We start from the raw sequence: 24,037 nt of genomic DNA, 5'->3' as shown, positions 1-24,037 counted from the left end.
GGTGGTTATGGATGTTAAGGCTGTGCTAGTTACGCCCAGTCACGCTGCTGCTGTTTCCCTACTTTCCTTCAAAGAGCAGCTGCTCCTTCCCATTCCCGACCATTTGGCCACTTGTAGCTGGATTTACCAGCTGGCCACCCAAACACGTATCTTGAGACAAGAAACTGAGAAGCAAGGGGCTACTACAATGAATACTGCCACCAAGAAGTTGCCACGCTATGCCCAAACACGCGAGCCACTCGCCGTCCTGTCTTTATTAACCTGCTGGTCTAATTCAAACAAACTACGGCTTTTGAAACTCGTACGCCTGTATTAATCACGCTGATGCCCGAAGGAAGTAATTTAAAGTACCAGCAACACTGCAGAAGAGCCGGTGAAGACGTTACTTTTAGGGATACCACATCTATTCCCTCCTGGAGTAAGCTTAGGATGCCCTTACCCACCACAAGTAGTGCTTGACTTTTTACGTGCTCCAACTAATTTCACCAAGAGCACTCGTACTATTCAGCACCAGCATCTGCATCGCAATCTAGAATTTGATAGCTTCCACATAAAACTTTTAAGCGTATAGATATACTTTAATGTAGATTATAGACAGTCACAGGTGGTAACCCTTGCTCATTTATAAGCTGATTTTATGGAAAAAAAAAAAGCATCTATTATGGATCAGTGTGAACTGTTACAGGTGCTCTTAAAACCCAAAAGGTCAGAGAATCTTTAACAATATTATTGAATTGACTAGATTATTGAATTATATACTCAGTCAGCCATTCTGAAATAATTTCTATTTTTTTACATGCAAAAGCATCTGTAAGCAATATAACCTGGCATCAGAAAAAGAAATAGCCACATCGCCATACACTGCGCCATACAGCACCCTAAAATCTTACTAGTTGTCTAATGAAACTGATGCAGGTTTGTACAAAAATGAGTTATTAAACCAGTTTAAACCTATTACTTCTCCTTTTGGCCACCTTTGGCTAGTCTGGCATGAAGTTAGAGACTCACACGTTACCTGCCTACACTGTCCACACACACTAAACGTTCCCACAGTAAGCGTCTACATAAGTTCTCTCTTCGCACTTGTAGTCCGCTTTAGAAGTCAAACAAGAAAGGAGCACTTTTGTTAGAGAATCACGGACTGGTTTGGGTTGGGAGGGACCTTAAAGATCATCTCGTTCCAAGCCCATGGCAGCCATGGGTAGGGACACCCTCCACTAGAAGGATCTGCAACGAAATAAGAACCCAAGTAGAAGAAATATTGTATTAGCAGAGCCACTCCTAAGTTCTTGCTAAGCATCAGGGGACCATGGGGAACCAGCCCCGGGCACACACACTCATGGGAAACCAGTATCCCCAGTGCAAATAAGGACAACATCAGGGAACAGCTGGGATTTTTGCTCCCTCTTGTGTGAGGAGGGCAATACATTTCATTACCCATTGCTTCGTTGCCACTTTTCTGAGAAACATTTCAAGGTCTCTGTAAACTCATTACTGAGGATAAAATACACGAATTTAGGCTCCTCCAGGAATGTTCACCATAAAGCTTATCACAAAGTAAAAGCCAATATTGAAAAATCATTTCAAAAAAGAGCCCAAACCACTTGATGGGCACAACAGAAATAGCACAGAAAAGAACTGTTGACATTTCCTTAGGATTCTTTCAGAGCAAAACTTGCAATAGCTACTGATTTTATTTTTCTTCACAAGTATATATACATTATTTAATACAACTGAACAGTTTGTAAACCAACTTTCTTGTGCTTCTGAAATATTGATGCCTTTTAAAAGGTTGAAACCTCTACTGAAACCTTCAATTCCATGCACGAAAATGAAAATATTGCAGCTTAATCTATACAAAAGCAAAAAACTAATTATTTTTCTTAATTGACAGGGTGATCTTTATGGTTTTTAAAAGCTGACATTCATCATGCTCCACTTCTCCCTAAAAAAAAAAAAAAAAATCAACATTTTTTCTTTTCTTTGTTCAAAAAGGACTTGTTCTCTTTTCCAAAACTTCCCATCCTGCAAGTTCAAAGATTTTCACATTAGGCCAGCAGCCTTTTTAATTTAGTAACATCACTCCTACTATGGCCAAAAAATCAATTGCTTCAGAGAATACATCAAGAAAATTTGGTATAAACAACTATCAAATAATCTTCACAGATAAGTAGTCAGCTTACCCTATTGCGGTCTAAAAGGCTTTTATAATATTTACATATCTTAACAGGAATACAGATGCTTTTGCTGGGAAGAATTCAACAGCGCTGGTGTTATTTACACTAAAACAACCACTAATATTTCAATATAAATATTCATAGCCAGCGTGTCAGGCTTCCCTGCCAACCCCCAAATCATTAGACAGCAGAGATTCAGGAGAGCCAGGACAAATACAGACCAGAGAGCCAGGGCGAGGGGCTCGCAAGCTCTCCTGGGGGTGCCGGTGCCAGCGGGGACGCGTGACACCCCAGCTGCTCACGAGCTCCCTGAGACTGGGGAGCCCCTGAACAGCGCGCTCAGTATATTAAAGTGTGAAGTGTTTGAATTTAAAGACAATCTCCACCCACTGGTATCACCGATCAGCACTTCTTAAAGGCTTTTCTGCACGTGGTTTGAGACCAAGACTAGTGCTGAAAATACGCTAAAATTCTGCGTGCTCTGTTAACGCAAACAAGAGGTAAAAGCTGCTGCTGTTTTCCACAGCGATTTCATTGAGGCAGGCAGCCGCACAAGGGAAACCGAGGCACAGAGTGCTGAAGAGGCAGCCCCAAAAGCAGAACTCAGAGGTAAAAGCACTTACGGACTTGATGGATTCGGTCTATAGAAGACAAAGGGGGAGAGTAAGATGAAGCAGTTTACCTAATAGCACGGATCACAGTTGTCTTCTACCTTGTCCCATTACGTAATCCATCACAGCTATTAATAAGAGAGTGGGTTTAGCCACCGGTAAAGATTGATATGATTAAGTTTCGGGACCCCTTGCTCACTGCCTTGTTACCTGTGGAATCACACGCAGCTGTGGAAGGCTCATATGAAACACCTGATCTCTGCAGCAGGAGTTTACTCACCTGGCCAGTAAAACAGCTGCTGAAAATCAGACTTTGCATTTACACAGACGCCTCCTGCCCAGCACAGCAAGCTCTGCCTTGCCTGCTACCTAAAAGCAACGTTGCACATAAAAGAGGAGCAGAAGCACCACATAAGGTTCCTGCTGGGGCGAAATCTCACATCCCTCCTCTGACTCTACTCCCCAAATACAACCTGTGTAAAGGTCCTCTCAACGTGGAGCCAGTAAGAGGTTTCCTCTAGGGCACCAGCAGAGCATTGCAGTTAGCCCTTGCTCAGCTTTCCTCTCCGTAACGGATGTAATAAGCTGATGCACGCCACATCTTGGTGCTAAGCTCAGGCCTGCGCGTGTATTTTCATGCACTTATTAAGTGGATACCGAGGGAAATTTACTGTGCACAGCAGATCTGAATGCAAGGTCTCTAGAACTGCGCAACCGAAACCTTAACAAGAAGTTCGCCCCAACTATATTCTGTGCAGCTTTAACAAGCATCCCTTTCTATCACGTCCGTCAGGTAATTTAACTCTGAACTTTCAGACACCACAGTACAGACTTCTACTAGTTCATCCACATCTCTATCAACCTGTCTGAACCGTCTGTCATTTACATTATTTACCCAGGTCTGACAGCACGCACAGCGCTCCACCAAAACCATCAGCTAAAACAGCCAGGCCTTGCCCGGACAAGCTTATCGTCTAAAGGACACCAGGCACGACACGAGAGCAAAGCCAGGCGTGCCACACAACGTCTGTCAAAAGCTCTCGGACAAGACAAATTCACTGCCTTTCCATCCATAAGCCCAAATGTATTATACTAATAATCTAAGACCTGAGGAGAGGCCGGGGATGCTCACAATGAAGCGATGGCTCCCTGCGGTGCTCCCTGAAGCTTTACCTGTTACTGCATCCAGATTTCAAACTAATTTTCCTCGCCTGAAATACCTGACATTTCCCGGGCATGCTATCCAGGGCTATCACTCAACATTTTCTTTTGATGGTTATTGCCAGCAGGAGCCTGATAACGCACAGCAATCACCCGAGTCTCGCATGTTGCTATACCCACTTCATTCAGATGCCTAAAGGTTGCTCTTAGTAGTAACGTAGCTGAGGAAGTGCAAGCACATTAAGCTGTAATGCATTTAGATAGCCCCATTTAGCTTAAACGCAGTTTTACCTCTGCGGAGCTGTTCTCCAGAAGTCTATTTTCAACGGGAAAATCTGAGCAAAACAGAGCAACACAAATCCTACCTGAAATTTCCCAAGAGAGTGCAATTAGGATGCCTTTACTCAGAGGCATTTCAGTGTGCTGCAATTATTCACCAAAAACTTTATTGAATGCGAATAAAACGTATCAATTAACTGCCATCAACCAAAAGATACTAGACTGTCTAGGTACGTAGCTACATACTCTAGTATGCCCTTGTTGATAGCAGTTAATATGTTTTAGTCTATTTATCTATCTTTGCTAGGGCATTAACACACATGTAAATATTTCTACCACCTCACATCAAAAAAAGCTAACTCCACACTTATTTAAGAATAGCTTCTTATACCTTAAGAAGGCTGTTTTATCTAGGTAAACAAGAACATAAGGAGATAGGAATGCACACTTTACAAACACTCTATTAGTACAAGTTATTTAAATTTCTACAGTTCTAAAACCAACTACATTTTCAACCTCAATAAGTTTTAAGCAAAAAGACAACTACACGCAGATTTACTGGACCAGAATGAATTTCAAGCACTGCTTCAAAACTTATTTGCATAGATAAACTAGCATGCACTTGCATCTCAACAGGTGCAATTTCAGTTCTTCAAAGACTACGACCTCCTTATTTTGGTGTATTTTAAGAGTTACATGCTTTAGCTACTTACTTCTAAGCGCGTGGAAGGAAGTCCATTGCTGAGATCTGCTCTTACAAAGCCCCACAGAGGAACTGAATGAGCGTGCAGCCACCACCACCCCCAAGCAGAGCAAGGAGCACGTAACGCCCTTCAGGTGGAGGGATCCAACCACCACAACTCACCCAGCCCTCCCTCAGCTGCGTCTTATCTTCCAGCTGCTGCAAATGTGGGGCTTGCTTAATCAGCATGGAAACTCTTTCCTACGGCAACAAGTAACTGCAGACTTTCTTTCGAACACATATTAATAATCCACCGTTTCTAAAGAACATTTTCTAAGACCTGTAAGGTGCTCTGGAAAGCACAGGACAGGCTTATAAAAACTCTGTGTTTTTCAAAAGGCTTAGTACCTCTGTTATTTTAACCTTGAGGGTTTCACCCAAGTGTTTCCAACTTTTCTGAGTCATTTAATGCTTTGCAGAGAAAGTAGAGGAGGGGATAAAGAAGTCATCCTGGCTATTAGGATCTTGTAGCAAAGTGGGAATCTCAGTTTCTGTTACGATTTCTGTTGTTTGGGGTTTTTTTTCCCCTGAGTGAAAAGCACCAGAATACTTTTAAATCTTTAAGGTCTCAAACACTAGCCAAACAATGAGAAATGCCTCACTTCAACGTTTCTAAGAAGTTGGTTTGTATGGAACAGAACAGACTGACAACCAAGGGATGATAAAAAGAGGAAGACGTGGTCTCTATTTAGAAGGTGGAGAATGTGGGTTCAACTGGAAACACAGAAAAGCTTACGGCAGAGACTGGACTGGTCACTGCTGCTAAACGTGAGCTAATTGTTGATGAAGGCACTCAGGGTTGTCCTGTCTTCCCCGGCACCTCTGGTTACTTCCATCGCTGTGGTTCCCAAACCCTGCTACAAGGGGTTTTCAATGAAGATGCACAAAACAGGGACAGATTCAGTCCTAGACTGAACTACGAATGTGAACAACCACCAGGTCTGGCACATACCCTCAGCCAGCCTGCAAGCCCTTTGTGACTTGGGCTAGTGAGAAAGTGAACTCTAAATCACTCCCAAAGCACTTGCAGGTAAACTGTAAACTAATTAATATCAGAATTATTGATGCACAGCAAATATTTTGCAAATAATTTATCTGAAACTCTACCACCACTTTACACTTTACAGCATTGATTTATAAATCATTGAACAAACAGTGGCATGTCCGATAAATACTTTATGAATGTTTGCCAACAATTTATCTTACATAATATGATATAAATACATTGCAAATACTGCAATGTTTGAGTACGCTGTTTATAAATTACAACCTACGTACGATCAACTACAGTCTATAGAAACCTTTGTTCCTTCGCCCAGTGCAAGGAATTTAAAGAGGAATCTGGCCTCGCACTTGGGGTGTAGCAGCATGAAATATAAGCTTTGCCTCTGATTATTCGCTGATGCTAGTCTCTGTTCTTATTATCAGCCAAGCATGTGTGTTCTGCCTGCCGTGCCTTGCCTGAAGCTTTGGAGGAGTTCCCCATAAACATGCATGATCTACAGTCTCCTCCTCCTGAGTTTAAGAGGAAAAAAGCACCCTGACATTGCTTGGAGTGCTTTGGGGCTGGCTGTTTTCTTTTTAACTAACCACTAACTACCAAACACTCCTATTTCCAACACTTCTTGCAGCCAATATTCTGTTCATGTGCTCTTTTGTACATCTGCATCCATCTGCTTTCCCTCCGATCCTCAGTTAAAAAGTTCTTCAGGCAAAGATTACCTTCTCCTTACATTCTTTATAGGAGCTAGGACTATGGATCTTGGATCCAGGACTGGGACCATGTGCAGGGTAAACACAAATATTAACTCAAACAAGGTCTGATTCATTTTCTTATTACATCTCTTAGATGCTCGATCTTCCAGCTTGCCTAGCTTCAGAGAACACATGAGAAATATGCCTAAATCAGCCAAACTTTCTTTGTGTCTGCCATAGCCTCAAAAATGTCCTTTAGGTACCCATACATCTAGAGGAAATCACAGATCCCAAGGTTTTAAGACCAGAAAGTGCTACTGTGCTCAGCTGGTCTAACGTCCTGCACAGGGCAGACCAGCACAGCTCACCCAACCTGTGATCCCGTGGTCACTGCAACCACAGGAATTTCTCATGTAAGGCGCCAGGCAGCCAGAAAAGGCAGGCTGTGAGCAACCTGATTCAACTGTGAAGGTAACTCTGTGTTCAGCAGGAAGCTGATCTAGATGACCTCCAGAGGACCTTTCCAACCCACATTTTCCTACTAATCTACGATTTAATTTGGCCAGCTCTCTTGCTTTCAGTGAATGAAATGTCCAAATGCAGTCAAGTTCAATCTTTCCCTGAAAATTCAGCCTGAATAAACAAGCAAGTCATGAGATGGTGACTTAAGACGTATTTTGCTCTAAACTGTTGGGACATACTTTTTTTTTTTTTTCCCCCAGCAGAAGACTAACATCACTGTATATGCTACCCTGCTCTCTTTTTCAACATTAAATCCCTGGAGGACTTTGGAGGAAAATGCTTTCTTTTTCCTTCTTCATCAGCCCATCAAGATCCCCTCATTCCTGCTGTTCTGAGAACACACTTTTAGCAAATGAGAGTGCTTCAGATCACTGGGGAGTCCAAAGCACTGATTGAAAGTCACGAGCTACCATAGTTTTTGCGTTATCAAATTGATTTTGCTTGCCTTTTTAATAAGCAAAATATCACTGGGGGGGTGGCAGGGAAGGGTGAAGGCACAGAGGGCTCTCCTGACTTTATTATCTGTTTCTCTTGCACCAACAGTTGTCACTGAGAGCAAGGCTGCCCTGGTGCAAAATGCTGGGTGTAAGATGCAGGCTCTATCCAAAAAAGTTCATGATTTAAACGAGACACACTAACAGCTAGGAGGAAAGAAAAAAAGAAAAGTGGTATTCTCAAGGTCGTGTAGAAAAGCAATAGCAGAGTCAGAAACACCTGGAGCAGCAGCAATAGCAGAGTCAGGTCTCCCTGGAGCTCCTGCAGTCCCTAATGCCAAGAGGTGTCTCAAAGGCCATTGCTTCACCGACGACAAGGCCTTTCTCCACAGTGTCCACAGGAATGCAAGAGGAATAAGATCTACTACCTGGCCAGGTGGCAGCTGATCATCTGCATCTTGCCTCCATGAGAGGCAGTAACTCCTGAGTTACTCAAGGCTGCCTTGCAGATGCGCAATGTTTTAGCTGCTACTGAGTTTGGAATGACTCTCCTCCTTTTCTGCCCAATTTTGTATACTTCCTAGAGAAAAAAAATACAAAAAATTACTAAAAGCAGCACAAACGCGTTTAGCAGCCTCTTTGGAGCTATTTAGAAAACTTGTCTTACCTGGAGTTCAACCATACAACAAAAATAAACAAGAAATTATATATATATTGCTCGCTTAATTTTTAAAGTCACCTAAACGATCGCCTAGGGTGATGGACCTTAAAGCCACTGAAGCTCATCATGCCTTCGAAGCTAGCAGATCATGCTCACATCCATCTCTGCAGTTCGCTGAAGCCCTCAGAAGCGCTGAGCTAGCACTGGAGGGCTGCTTGGCAGCAACGTTGTGGGAGAGAACCCTGGGATCTGCTTGCCTCAAACGCAGTTTTAGTTTTGCCATACTAGAATATGCCTTAGCATAGTAATGACAAAGGTGTAATGTATCCCTGGACTCCAGTAATGACTGATATAATTCTCTTCTGTAGACTAATTTACTTTAAGCTGCCTACATATTATTAAAATGCCAGCCACCAGGGCATCAAAGCAAATAATGGGCATTAAGTACTAGTGAAATAACTGCACGGGAAACAAATGAAGGAATATTTGGAACTGCCACTCCACCTAGGACCCAAAACTTCTGTGGTTCGGGGTTTCCTTATTCTGCAATGGACCTATTTACTTACGTCTTTCTGCTTAACTCTTTTACCAGCGTGGAGTTAGGTTGGCTGTATTTTTAAGGGAAGAGCTGCTTTATTCTTATTTGCCATTGATAATTACACTTGCTAAAATAATGTTAATCAAATCTCATCTTTCCAGGGATGAGCAGGACTCCCTCTCTCGCAGGGCCCTGGGGAACATGTCGTGCGTCCCTGGAATCTGTCTTTCCCCATTTTCTGGAGAACAAGGAGGGATTTTAATTCTTGCTCTCTAACAAGCCCAAACTCAACAAAATCTGTCAGTCGTCTTTATTGCTCTTACTGTTACGAGGGAGGCATTCCAATGCTTGTGCATGGGCAATAATATCAGACAGGTAATTTCTTTTTCTTAATTTAAGGCAAGTTCCAGCTTGATGGACTTAGAGCCCTATCAAACCCCTTTTCCTTTACATAGGTTTAGAAAAGTGACTAGTGACATTTAAAGGAGCCCAATTGCGAGAACCACCTAAAAATTAATAACCTTCAATATGTAGTACATTAGAGCCTTAAATCTTCATGCAGCTTAAAAATATCTATAAAAGCACTAGATTTCCCATGTACAAATGTGCCAAATTCCTTCAGGGACTTTTTCCAATGGGGAGTCAAGATAAAATTGTGTTTATCAATCTTCAGAACACTTTCAATTCATTACAGAAAAGGGCAGCTTATTCCAAAAGATTTCTAAATCTCAGAGCAAAATATTGCCAGCCTTGGAAATAATTCTGAGCGGCAGACTGCTTTTACAGGCTCTTTTTCCTTGGTTGCAGATCCTACCCACAGCATTATCAGGACAGTATAATTTCAGTGCCCTACTGACATCTGCAAGACAATTACTAGCTAGAGAGACAGGCAGCAGTCAATTTTTCCCAAAGTCTTCCAGAACCCGTTGTTTGGTCACATCGCTTGTTGTCTTTTGCACGGCACAAAGTTCAACAGCTTTAGCCCGAAGGTCAGCATGATTTTTTTTTTCCTTGCTTGTCTGGATACTGCAGAACCGTGAGCTCTCACAGCAAGGCAGGAGCTTGCTTTGGGAGCTCGGTGGCACTCAGCACCGTGCACTGACAATAAACAGGCCATCACAAGCACACATTCAGTAACGAGTTCTCTTTGGTAACGCCCTCTTTGCTGTTTGCTAGGAGAGGAATCATTAGGGACACTGCAGAAAATTTGTATTTCATGGGTCTTACCTGGACATCTCCTGAGTCGCTCCATCCTCCCTTTTAGAGCAGTCGCTTCCCTCACAAGAACTGTATGAAGAGGAATAGAAAGACCTTCCCTAAGAAGAGTTTGGGCATATTTTTAAGCTGAAGTTGTAATATAATCACAAGATTCCAGGAACGGACACTTTAAAAACAAAAGCCAGATACGAAACTCTTAACAAGACTGGAGCTGAAAGTATTACGGTTCTGCTTTTTTGCATTACAGTTGAAAAGCAAGTTTTTTATCAAATTTCTTTGGCTTGAATTGCAGCCATGGTAGTTTAAGTTTCAATTTCTGTCACGAGCCCCAGACAGGCTTGTACAGAGCCCTTTTACTTTGATCGCCACGGCCACCCAACATTAGCTCAGTGCACGTTGCAATGACTTCTGCTTTGATCTCAAGCAATCCCTGGCATAAATATTTAGCTCTTTGTGACCTTTAGCAGTTAAGTAAGGTATAGCTTCATGCCTTCAAATCGCTCTTGGAACGTTACCTCCTTAATTGTCAAGAATACAAAGAAGAGTTATAGGCATCAGTGTATAAACAGCAGAAACGCAGCAACGTTTCAGGCAGAAAAGCACAAATTCATCCAGGACTGGGCACACAGTAGTATATATTTTGTTCTCTTTGGGCAGCACAATTCTCAATAATTGCACAGAAAAATCTGTAATCTGAGGGTAATGCCAGTTCAAACATCCCCCAAAGCACCGCAAAACTGGAGTTCTTTTGAAATCAGGAAATGAGTAAAGGCAATTGTTTAACTTTACCTTCCCTTCCGGTAGTTACAAAGTTGCTTTTCCAAGCCATTGGGCGGAAGCTGCATTGATGAAGATTATAAATAGAATTAAAAAAAAAAATAAACAGCCATTCTCCAATATTCACGTGACCCTAGAAGCTGGGGGGGTTAAGGAAAAAACCGTATAAAAAGACAAGAAGTATTCCTGCCTGCCATTTCCTTCTCTGGTTTTGCTGCTATCAGGTTGGCAGATACATAACCGCCCTCTTAAAAACAGAACCAGAATTATACAACTGTCTTTAATGAACCTTACCATAAAAACATTACCGTTCTCATCTTTCAGGAGCATGGAATGCCATTACGTTTCTGATGCTTATTGAAATATATTCTACTGCTGATCCGGAGCCCACAGGAATCAATGGGAGTTGTTCCATTTTCCATTGACCCCGTGTGGGTCAACGTTTGAAACTCGGTTTGAAGGAAACCAGTGTTTCAAGCAGCTTTCTCCCTCCGTCCGTAGCACTGCTAAAGCTGACAGATACCAAGATGTCTAACAGAGCTGGCTGTAAACTCATCACCGAGCCTTTCACTCCATTGTCTTCTCATTTCCTGTCTATCACTTAATTCTAAATACGTTACCTTCGATGCATCAAGTTGACTTTGTACGTCCACGTTTCCCTGCAAGCTGCCTAGCACGCAGAATGTGTACATCCATACATATTCCTCCTTTCAGAGAAAAATACATTAAGTTTTTCAAGTAAGAAACACAGAAGACAATATAATATCGTATATGCGATATAAGACTCAGCATTTCCAGAAATTCGTTAAGCCCTTACCTTGTGGCCAAGCGCGTTTCTCATAAAAACACCCAATATACATACTTGAAACAACCACGGAATTCATTCTGTCCTAAACCCCATTGTCGTATTATTCACGCTCCAGTTAAAAACTTATACTTTGTGCTCTAATCTGAATTGGTCGAGCTTCAGCTCAGGGTTTGCAGCTGAAAATCCTGATAGAAGAAACAAAAAAAATCCTTTAATAAAAAAAAAAAGAAGGCTGCTTCTCCCTCTTTGCCCTCCCCCAGGCCCATATATGTGTTCTGATAAAATCACCTCTTAACCTTTTCTTAGACAAGCCAAATAAATTGAGCTTCTTCAGCCTCAGGTGTTTTAAAGCTCAAACCAATTCCTTGAGCTCCTTCTGAGAGGCGAGGCAGAGGTGAACCAGGACAGAGCGTTCTTCCCTCAGTCCACTGAGCCACCGTGTCACACATCCAGAGAAATCATTCAAACAGTAGCTTGGCTGTGGTGTCCCAACCACAAAATAATATGTTTATTTTTTCCACCACTTTTTTTTTTGTTGTTGTTGTCATTTTATTGATAAAAACTACACAAAAACTAACTGATCATAATAATTAATTAAAAAAACAAAAAACAATGTTACACATTCTCCTGTGTTTTAGAAATTGTGTCAGCCAGTGAGTTTCACCAAATACTCTTGCTTTAAAAGATTTTCCTTCTGATCCATTTCAAGCACATCACTTCCATTTTGGTTCCCAAACGTCCATTAATTTTGCTCAACAAGCACCGCTGGACTGTAAATACGAGAGTCGTTACTCCGTTGCATGTTTTCCCCTTTTTTAGAGCCCGAAAAGTAATTATAGTGTCAACAATGAAGCACAATGAAGATAGTAAAAATCAAAAGCACCCTCCATAGTGTACAGCCTGTGTCTTAAATGTACATGCACCCGAGTTTCTTTGTTTCTGCTGCATCAATTGCCAATGTCCTTTTGGTTCAACATAAGCTTTAATGCCCCTGTCTGAAGTTTGAAATATTAGCGCTTGACCACTTAAAAAAAAAACCAAAAAAACCAAAAAAACCCAACAGAAAAACCCAACCAAAAACCAAACCCCCAAAAGAAAAAAGAAAATATATATCTATCCTTTCTCTGTTTAAAAAGAACCAAAATATTAAACAAATCTTTGAAGAGTAATAAACACTTAAGGAAACATGGCTGACCCACCCCACCCGAACCCTTGCCCTCCCCACCCCTTTTATGTTTTACCTGTGGTTCTCCTTCCCTGGAACCGTGCAATGTAGAAAAATCAAATATGCAAACAAAACTCTTAATCCATCCCTTTATGTAGCTAGAGTGAAATCTATTTTTTTTTTTAATAAGAACTTGACAATCTCTCTTTAATATTTACATTGAGGAATTTGTTTGAAAGTTTAAAGCAAAGAAAATCCTGAAGTTCTCAGTGTGTACTGCAAGATCGCGTTTCCACAGTCTGCGGAGTTTGCTTTATCCCCTTCCCCTTGTCCGTGTTGGAACATTTGTAACTGGAATGGTAGATTTTTAGTTTCTTGCCCTGGTCTCTTCCGAGATGAAAGGTCCCGCAAAAGAACTCCCCACTCCGCCCCCCGAAGCAGTTGCCTCCATCGTTAGTTTGGTATTCTCTCAATGTAAATGGCTGGAGCAGCCGAACGCGCGATTGTAGCTATGAAGCTGTGGTCTCGACTGAGTTCCAGGTTGGTTGTCTCAGCCTGCTCCCGGGACATGGTGTCGTACCCCTTATTTACATGGAGAGGCTTATGAGCTTGGCAGTATCCGATCACTGGTTGGTCGTAACTGTAATAGGGTAAAGTCTTCATGTGGTGAGGAACCTGCACCAGAGAAAGAGATGAAAAGAGAGAAACACATAAATAACGCGCTCAGTCATGCATTTCTACAGCATCTATCACAATGCAGCCTGAAACACACTGGGTGCTCAGCGCGTCCGCATTCATCGCACAGTTCTCGCGCCAAGATCATCCCTTCCGACGCTTCCAGGCTGTCCGTGGCACACGCGGATCCCTCTTGACCAGGAGTGCTTACATTGTGTTAGTCAGCGTGGATGGACGTTACGGCCACCGTAAGGACAGACGCTCCGGCCCTTTGCCGCGTACTGAAGCCAGGTCAGAGGGGGCTACTGTCCCTTTAGGCAACTACGTTTGTGGGCAGATGTCACAGTGGTCTCACGTGCTGAATTCTGACCTCTTTTGGACAATCCAGCACGTAGGGTGAACTGGAAGCTACTGCTAATATAAACCTTTTCACAACTGGCCCTTCTTCAGCGCCTCGAAAGGGGCTGAGCACTTCTACAAAACTCAGACCGGCCGGAGCGTGTGAAAGGACGGGAAAACCTGGCTGCCAGCAGGTTCCGCACAGCTGGAACACGTGTTTATTCTTCTGCGACAAAGCTGCTTGCCCAAGGTCACGATTTCCTGGGTTCTTTATCTTACAACCTCACCAAGGGAAACACTATCAAAGAGCCTTAACTGATGCTTGCTGGAGCTGAGCAGACCCACACCGTGTAAAAATGGTCACGTATTTGAAAAGTCTGCCAGATCTATCCTGAATCCCATCTCTCTCTATGTAAATACTCAGAAACTGCCAGCCCCCATCTTCTTTTTTTTCCCCATAAATGTTCTATGCTTGCAAATGTTAATCCTACAAACTAAATATGATTTATGGCACAACATCAGATATAAATCTTTGCAGATAATTTTATCATCTGCAAGAGATGAGCTGATCAAGTAGAAAGAAATACGCTCTTAGGGAAAAAACCACACACTGCAGGAGATTCAGGCAAGAGTTTACTCTAACACTGCCAGAGAACCTGAGCTCATTATAGCTGGAGATATCCTACACATAATTCAATCTTGTAACAAATGCCCTTTTATTTTCCACACCGAACTTGAAGTGAAGACTACAGAGCTAATTTACCACAAATCTCCATTGCACAGCACGCTTCATTCAAAAAGGTAAGAAAAAAGCAAAGGCATTAAGACTAATTAGAAGTTTTGCAGGGTTAGAGTTCCTGTTGCATTTGCATCTCCTCGGCAGTTAGATTCCTCCCCCTGCTTCTCTGCAGAACGCTGGAGAGATGCCAAAGCTCTTCCACTAGCTGGAATTCAGCTGAAAACGTCATTTTACGTGACAGTTGAATGGCAAGAATGCAGAAGACAAGCTGCTCAGTAGAATATGATGGGACAACTGTGTTCACTTGTGGATCAAATTCAGCCATCATACAAGAAACGAAAACTCCCTTTGTATACAGTAACATCTCTGCCAATTTGTATCAGGGCTTGAACTTGTCCTCAGCCTTTAAGGCAGCTCTTTATGATTCTATAAAAGCCAAGGACTGTTTGTGTTCTGGAGAGTTGAGAGATTGAGGTCCCGGCTTTACAGCAATAATACGCAGTACATTAACCACCCGAGTCCTGCGTGCAGCACTGTTTGCTTGTTTTCTCCCCTTCTCCAAACAGGAGTCAAAAGGATCAGGATCTCAACGCCATCCCTAAACGGTGGATAAACACGCTTCCTTTTCAACTCTTTCCGTAGTTTTATAGAATCTTTCGTTTGTTTTCACCTGAAAGTCAGGTTTGCGTACATCTGAAATCGTATTAGAAAGGGTCGCTGTGTCATGTGGGTGGAGGAGTGGTGGATATTCTTTATCACCATAAAAAATAAAATAAAATAGGTGTATCAGGCAACCCACGAGATTAAGGAGTTGCAGGTTAATTTGTAGAAAGAGTTTCTAGGATAATGAAACCCAGCAACGGATTTGCACCTCCCTGTTCTCAGGCCTGGCCCTCGTATTATTCTTCAGCGCTCTCTTTGGAGTCCTAGATCCCATCAAGGGAAATTAAAAATAAAAAATAAAAAAAATCACGTCAGAAGCCTGTAAAGAAGCACATACCCTTGAGGCACCTCCAGTAAAGACTGAATGAAGAAATTCAGTGAATGAAGTCCTGTCCCATTCCCCAAGTTAGTTCTTGCGATGCCTCTAGAATCGCGGTAACAACCATAGGAATAATTCAAACCAGAACCCTCCTGATCAAAATGAAAGCCTCCAGAGGACTGTCCCCACACCATGCAGTGCCCTTTTCTTCCCTGAAACATAACGGTGCATTTTCAGAAAGACACGAGGGATCAGTTTTCATTTACAGTGAAATGACTGTACATGAAACATGAGTCCACAATAATTGGCACGATTGTACCCCCACCCAGTTTGATGCAAGTAAAAAGGATGGAAAATACCGATGACATTGTTCACTCTGAACAAAGCTGATACTATCATATTTTATTCTGATTCAGAGATCAATAAAACGTGTTTAAGAACATCTAAGTTGTTGAAAATTAATTTCGTAACTATTTTTGCTCCGGATTCTGAAGTAACTTCTTTTTTGTTTCATTACTGCTATGGAACTACTGTCTGAGATACTGAGAGATGTGACCTTGGACAAGTCGTTTTATGAGCTGGAAAATGAGAAGATTAAGTCCTGCCCCTGCTTGCCCTTGGAGACTAGAGCTCTTTGAGGCAAGGGCTGTTTGTGCGGGGACTGAACCAACACAACTCTAACCTAAGCTGGGGCCTTTCAGCTGCTACGGCCTCCAAGAGACAAAAAAGCAGATACCTAGCATGAAAAAAATCCAAACAGATTATCACTAAATATAACACACACTCTGGGATTTTGCCATCTCTATCTCAAGGCCTCTTCCATGGAAGACACATTTTTCACTGGCTAGAACGCGGGAGTCAGGCTGAGAATTTACCTGCCAGCAAATCAAAGGTAGAGCCAAGGACAGAACTGGATCCTCTAGCATGGTGTCCTTCGCTGTCTCCTCCATGCCACTAACCTCAGCCATTTGTGCTACAAAATTATTTAAATTTAGTCTTGGAAGTAGTTCAATTGCAAATGAAGATAAAGAGCTGCTCACATGGAAACACAACAGGTACAAATGCAAAACTCGTTCTTTCCTATAATCTGTCATAACATCTGATTCAGTTCTTGGCTTTGTGTGCTCGCTCACGGTTATGCTCCATGACAGCACAGTCCCGGGCAGGTAGAGGAGCTCGGGGTGGGACACGCAATGCCAAGATGTTTAACAGCAGATGATGCTTGTGCCTGTTCACAGCATTTTCTGAATCATTTCTATTTGAATTTCTAAAAACAACACTGCCTAATACTTACTTGAAGGTCTTCTCTCTAAGGCCTTATTCTAAGAGAGCATGCTGCCTATCCAGTGCTGCAGATGGTTGATGAAGTCAGTGAATGAATCCCTCCCCTGCGGAAAACAGTGACTCCATTACGCAATGAGTTTATTGCCTTCTAAGCACTGGAAGTGTTCATGTGGGTTTTGGGCTAATGGGCTGGATTAGTTAGCTACTATTGACTTCTGAAGTCCACACCTCTGCAGATCTTCACTCTAAATGTAATAAACACTGCATCTTAGCAGCCACACACTTCAAACAAAGGTTCTATTACAAGCAAAATTTACATAAATCCCCAGCTACAGGGGGAAGATAAAAGATTTAACGGTGGAAATTTAAGAATGCAAATCTTCCCTTTCGCAGTCCAATTGACGGCAGAGAGGTTAACAGCTCAGCAGCCTTGCTGCAGCATAACAACCCCCTTCAAAACAAGCTGAACTAACGTGAGTTTACCTGAAATTCAGTGAAATTCTGGCCTGCATTAAAAAGATATTTCCTAACATTCCCTGCCCACTTTTCCTTTGGCATTCAACAATGGTGTGCAGTTAAACCCTTAGTCATTCCAACATGCAAATGCACATATCCACATTCCAATTCAGGTGTTTTGTCTTTTCAATTTGCTTTACACTGCACTGAACTTCATCAGCAGCTTTACTTATGTCAGAAATATTGGGAGGTAAATTAGCTAGCTTATTCTACACATTTCTGATGATTATTACACAAGAAAGTTCTATTAAAAAATTGAATTATAGGAATTCAGCTTGGACTTCTGCTTCTCATGGGTGCAGCCATTAAAACCTAGATTTTTACCAAAACATCAATAAAAATCCTTATTCCAGAACTTGAAAAGCGTATCAGTAGAGATGAAACCTTACCATAAAGCCACTGAATCTAGTGAGCTTTAAAGAATATTGGATTGGGGCCTAAGTAAATATCAAGTGACCTTATTTCTAAAATACCTTTCTCCCTCTCCCGCCTCTCACAGTATGTTAAACACCCTCATAGCGTCCCGATTGCCTGCACTGCCTCCTAACAGGGCGCCTCAGACAACCTGAAATTTGGTCCTGATATGACCTCTGAGGTATGACACCTCTCTATCCATAATGCCGAGAGGTGAACAGAGTAACGAGTTCTCCGTACCGACTGCGCCTCCCGCTTACGTATTTTCTTCTGTGCTCACAGCAACAGACTTATGGCAGTGCAGACTAGCTGAGGATCAGACGGAGATTAACTCTCTGCCTCACTCAGAATCACTTGCAGTTCAGCAAGATCTAATCACTGGCAGTCCCGGGTTGAAATAATCTCCTGGTAAATTGTTAAATCAAATTTTGGAGAAACAGGTTTTCAGAACAGATCTGTTTCACGTTGGAAATATTACAAGTTTTTTCTTTATGCTCAATTTTGAAGAAAGATCTCCATTCATTATCCTGCAGAGAAGGAAATCCTTTCTTGAGGAACATGAATGGATGTCTAAGTGACTCTCAGTACCAGAATTACCAGCAAGCGGACAGTAATGTAATATATGGAAGGACTGACAATCCCAGCACAGGTTCTGGGGGAGGTCCGTAGTGGGATGGAGTGCACTTTACTAGTTTCCCTGAAAGCAGAACGGTGCGAGGGCACAAACTGTCACGGGGTCCTCAGACAAGTAACTGCTTTGGCAAGAACCTAAAACCTGGAGCCCAGCAATGGAAGCGATGTTCTTTCTGAGAACCAGACCGTTTCAGCTGTCTCGGGTCGGGTACCTTGGCTTTACACGTTCGCTGTTTAGACACTGCAGTTTTTATGGCTTCAATTCTGTTGCTTCTGTTTTCAAAGAGAAAGAACATTCTGTTTTTAAAACTAAAGAGATGCTTCATTCATCCTGATGGAAAATGTGATAGGACAACCACTGCTGTCTGGCATTAGATGCATGTTCCTTCTAGAAAACAAAACTGAAGCATGAATATTCTTGGGGAGTTGAACATTATCTAGTTTCACATTTGCTGGTACTCTATAATGCAGGTAAACTGATTTATGGGTAAATACTTGCCTAGTTAATGATTACATGATTAAATTACACACAACTTTAGAAGTTGTCCATATGTAGTGGAAACTCAGAGTTACAAAATACGGACGCTATGTTTTCTCATTAGTGCTCACATTTAGTCTCAGAACACCATGACTTCATTGCTGAATTAGCATCATAGCTGTTGATAAATCAAATTCAGAGTTCTTTTTAAACCCTATCATAATTTAGAGTAAAAATAAGCAAGATATACTATCATAGCTTTACGATTAGTGAAGCACACAGCTTCACCTTAGAGATAGATTGATTAGGCACATTAGGCAGATATAGCTGGTATAAACAATTTCAGTGGAATTCATGCTGTTGAAAAATCACAGTTAACAACCCTGGAACATCCCTCTGGAGTCAGCTCAGAAAAACATTCCTACTCAGGAAAACGCACGATCGTACACTTCCTATTAAACCCATTGAAAGGGACAAATGCAGAGACTGAAGTTAGTTCTTAAATATGAATGGGTATGTGTTTTCTTCTGTTTCCAATTGGATCAAACACAAAAGTGCCTGGCTGTTTTTTAAAATAAGCCCTTTGTTCTGAAATTCATGTTTCCTAAGGTAATTCTCATATTGACAAAAAAAAATCAAAATCTCATTTATTAGAAAAAAAAATCAGAACTCAGAAGTCTGAGTACTCTGTTATGAGGTAGTACGAGGTTTTTATGAATACTGTTTCTACTGAGGTTTTCTGTGTGACATCTGAGCATTTCAGGAAAAGTGTCAACTCGATTTTTAGGTGAAGGTCTTCAAACTCTTTAATTAGCCCAGGTTTTCTAAGAGGTACAGATCCCACTGGGAATTCTGCCTGAGGTTGGTATGCCTGCATTAGGCATGAAGCATTGAGCAAGAGTCCTTTGGTGGCTTGAATTGTAGGTGCAATTCCCACAATCAATTCCCTCTGATTTCATGTTCAATTTCCTTCCTGCTCCAGACAGAAACCATTTCTTTGCCTCTTTTATCTATTTTCTACCAAATCAGATTAATGGCCTATGCGGCTCCCCCGGGAGATGAGACGGACAAGAAGGAAGACTCAGTCTGCAGCTGAAGGTCCCGTGCTATACAGTACTGAGCCCACCACCCTGAAATCATTAGCACCACGACAAGAACCACTGAGTTTTCCCCAAGAAATCGAGGACATACTGCTAAACATCCACAGAGGGTTGGTGTTCCATGGGGGTGGGTAACATTGTCAACTCCTAATCTCTTGTGTGCTTGTACACACACATAAAAACTCGCATATGTGTTCTTAAGGCAAAGTGCTGTACCAAGTAAGCTTGTCTTCTCAATAAAAGCACAATACGTCCTTTGATTCATTTCTCTGCAGGCTTTTTTTCCTTGTCTTATGCTTATGTCCACCAAAACAGTCCTACAAACTGATCTTATGAGCATCCTACATCCATTTGGACTTAGATCCTCTCAGTTCGGCTGGAATTGTGGCTAATGCAGAGTCCTACCAGCCACCGAACTGGACAGTGCGTTCAGCAGACTGCAGGTTCCAGGCAAAACAAGCAGTGAGTGGCCAGGATAAAGGCCGCTTTCCCGACCAGATCTGAGGATTAAATCAAGGTCTTTAGAACCAAGCCTAAAATCTTTCGAAGGATGTAGGGCTTGGGCACAGGACGGCTTCTTTAACATATGGGACGGAAGCCTTTTCTTTATGAAAAATTAACCTGGAGATAAAAGGTTGTGGTTGGCAGGTCTCACACCATGTCCTAGTACAAAAAGTTGGTATCAGTGGAAATTTGGAGCCTAAATACTACAAATGACTGACAGGTGGGTCATTAATCTTACTCAATTCTTGTATTTCTGGCCGGGAAAATGGGATCTCAAAATTGACCCAGACTGTCAGAAGAGAGGTGTTAAAAATGCAGAGAAACAGCAGACAGGAGACACAGGGCAGAAGACAGCGCAGTCATCAGTTCCTTTTGCATGTCCTAGTAAAGGTCTATTCATAGTTCATAAAAAGTTAACTGATTATTAATAGACATAATAAATAACTACAGGAATTAAACAAGCATCACTGTATTAAATATGATTACAAGCATATTAACCTCATAAATTACGTGTCATATTAATAAGCAACTTATGGATATATGGGACTACATAATTCTCTACCAGATTGATTGATTTCATATAAAACAAAGTTAACTAAAATCTGTTAGTTTCTTATGTGCCATTACAATATTCAGCAACTTTAAAAAACATCTATAAGCCATAGAGTATATACCGTCAAGATAGAATTTTACAATTTATTCAGTCATCCTTGCAGAGAGTATTTCATGTTTTAAACCCCTATATAATAACATCACCCTGTCAGTTCCCCTGAACTGGATTTTAAGCTTTCCTTTCCTTCCCTACAGATAACTTCCTAATCCTTCTATCCAATCACACAAACGCCTCTCCCTTTAAAACCGAACCTCTCGATGGACTGTTTAACTAAGTGTGCTTTTCTAGAGATCAGGAGAAAAATCATGCACACCCCACTGCTCCCTCTATGGGCCGATTTGATCTTTCAATCAGTAAATGAAAAGGTTTCCCTAAAGGAAACTCCCAGAAAGAAGAAAGTCTTCTAAGCCTTGTTATTGTTCCTTGGGCAAAATATTTCTTTTAAATTGCTTTGTCTATTTTTTTATGGAGTATCTGGCTCCTGACAAAAAGGCCCACTGATGAAAAACTTAAAGTGAGATTCACAGTAACCTTCGATTTTCTGCCGTGGAGGGCCGATAAAATAAACAAACCATCTAGATATTCTAATTGGAAAGCCATTAATATTGCTTTCAGTGCTATTAGGATAATTTCCTATAGAATTCAATAAGAATAGAAGCAGAGTGGTTCAAGAAAGCTTTTACATTGCTTAGGGACAGAAGATTAGTTTTTCAAAGCGATGCAGTATGTTGTAGTAGTTACCTACCTAGATGCAAAAGAATCCCTTTGGGTACCTCTCCATATCTTCGGGTGCCTAAATACATGTACTTTAAAAAAAATGTAGTCTCTTTTAAGGCAACTCAGCTTTCATTTAGACACTTTGAAAAGCTCTATTCTCACCAGGAAATTCTGCTCCCTATGCATTGCATTAAGAGCTGCAAAGCGTAGATCATTTGTACTTAACCTATCAGGACAAGTCAAAGGTCCATCTAGCCAAGTCTCCAAGAGATCAAGAAGAAAGAGCAGAGCACAGGTCAACGATCCGCTAATAACTTCCACAGAGCATTCTCCTGACCTCCCACCTCCCTGCTTCAGTTAGCTTTTGAAATTTCTGGCGTTTCAGGCCTGAAATCTATGGAGCCGGACCTTCCGATGTATTTCAGAGCCTGAAACACGCTCCCAGGCCCTAGGTCGTCGAGTGCAGCATTTGGGAAACGGGGCACATTGCGTCTGTTGAAAAAGAATGATGACAATAAGGGAAACGGTAGAGTTGTTTTTCCATGCAACGATCATAAAGATGGCAACCTGCTCCATCCATTACTCACAATAAATAAGTACAGTATTTAATATGAACATCTGATAATGTTGCTGCCACAGTGACAAATGAAGGCACTGGAGAATGAGTGAAATAAGTCTTTGTCTCATATTAAAATACTGCCTTTTCATTAGATCTGCCTAGAATTTATAGTGTGCAAAAGAGCTATCCAGAAATTGATAGCTTATTAAGATTTTTAAATACGATTTAAAGTCATACATGGATTCTGTACATCAAGAGACCAAAAATGTACTCCCTAAAGCTGGAGAAACATGGTTCAAGTTGCACAATATTTTGTCCTTAAGACATGAGTAGGCATAAACAAGGCAACACGACGGCTTATGATTAAACCCCACACCAGGGATAGAAGAAAGGGCATACTGGCTGCCTTATCAGACTGACAAAAGAAATGGAAGTTTTTCCTTCAATGTTACCTAGTTATGCTATACCCAAAAGGTTTTGGCTGAAGTCAGATGACAGTCTCAACCCATTTTTGATTAAAAAAAATGCTTAGAGCCACATTTATCATTGGTATTAATTCCATTTAAGATGGCAACATTAAATATGCAGATTGTATCCAGATCGTGCTTCCCCAACAAGCTGTAACATGACAGAATCCTCCTCCTCTGTCATCACGTGAAATTCAGTGCTCAACTTTATGGCGTTGACCTAGGAGAGCAGATAATTTGTTTTGTTTTTCAGTCATCTCAAGACAATTTGAAGGGGTCCTTCTTTACAGAAAATGGATGCCAAAGAAAAGAATAACTGCCATAAAAATAATAAAAAAGAAGATGCTGACACTACTGTTTTTTGTCTGATCTGGGGATCAGATGGTCATCATCATCAGACCATCACCATCCGGAGCTGTTGATCAGGAACGTCTTAAACTAAAAGAGGAGCAAGCAAAGCATCATGACTGTAAACTGAGCGTTTTTTCACGACTGAAAAAAATTCAAGGAATTATTCATTTATCCTGAGAAAGCTGTGAGATAAATTCACTCCAGAGGGAGAGAAGAAAGAAACCGCTGGCACTACAGACCTTCTCGGACACGGGAGGGAGCTCCTATTATACTGAATGTCTCAGCAGGATTCCGTTCATGAGAAATTACAAGATTTTAATTGCCTCCACTGTCTCTAGCAAAGGAATCAGTGTGTATGGTGGCACAAACATACCAGCAAGAACATTAATCCAGCAGCAGAAGGGACAGCTTCTGCTCCTGATGTGCGTATGCCACTTCCATTAGTGCTGATGGGAGAAGTGCGCCTACGCCAAGAGGAAGCTGCAACCCCCCACTTTCCAAAAGGTACCAATATATGACTCATACTGGGGTGAGGATTTATGTAATCACCATCTTTGCTGAAAGGTTGAGGAACAGTCTATGCATCTTGCAGCACCATAAGTTCAGGTACAGTAAGGGCAGAGCTAGAGCAAAATGGCTAAAATAGGTTGAGGGAGAGAAAATAATTTAGGGACGAGGATGAAGAATTGGCAGGAGGGTGCCTAGCTGCGGGTGACGTGCTGCCTGGTGCCAAGGCCAGAGGACCTGGTGCCAGGGCTCCTTGGAGGCAGTGGCTTTAGGTCAGCAGAGAGGGTGGAGAGGCTGGAGCGTGCCCTGAGCCTGGGAGACAGCCTGGCTGACAAGTGATGGGGAAGAAACACTCAGCTCTTCTCCAGCTC

At 41.8% G+C, this 24,037-nt stretch overlaps 1 protein-coding gene across 5 annotated transcripts in view; it reads right to left on the bottom strand.

Moving 5' to 3' along the window:
- Nucleotides 1-11,758: 11,758 nt before the first annotated feature.
- The window catches only part of LRRTM4 (leucine rich repeat transmembrane neuronal 4), a 370,731-nt gene continuing 358,452 nt past the window's right edge, over nucleotides 11,759-24,037 (bottom strand). For 2 of the 5 annotated variants that reach the window (XM_054804770.1, XM_054804772.1), the window contains 2 exons: nucleotides 12,865-13,463; nucleotides 11,759-11,808 (listed from right to left, as the gene is read on the bottom strand). In XM_054804770.1, coding sequence (XP_054660745.1) covers nucleotides 13,242-13,463 — 222 coding nt within the window. In that variant the 3' untranslated portion in view covers nucleotides 11,759-11,808; nucleotides 12,865-13,241. Of the gene's footprint in view, nucleotides 11,809-12,108; nucleotides 13,464-24,037 lie in introns of those variants that run through there. The other 3 variants (XM_054804773.1, XM_054804774.1, XM_054804775.1) reach the window with 3 other exon arrangements.

The sequence above is a fragment of the Grus americana genome, chromosome 26 (genome assembly GCF_028858705.1).
Source record: "Grus americana isolate bGruAme1 chromosome 26, bGruAme1.mat, whole genome shotgun sequence".
NCBI lineage: Eukaryota > Metazoa > Chordata > Aves > Gruiformes > Gruidae > Grus > Grus americana.
The sequence above is the reverse complement of the archived record's forward strand: the minus strand, read 5'-3'. Positions and strand labels throughout refer to the sequence as shown.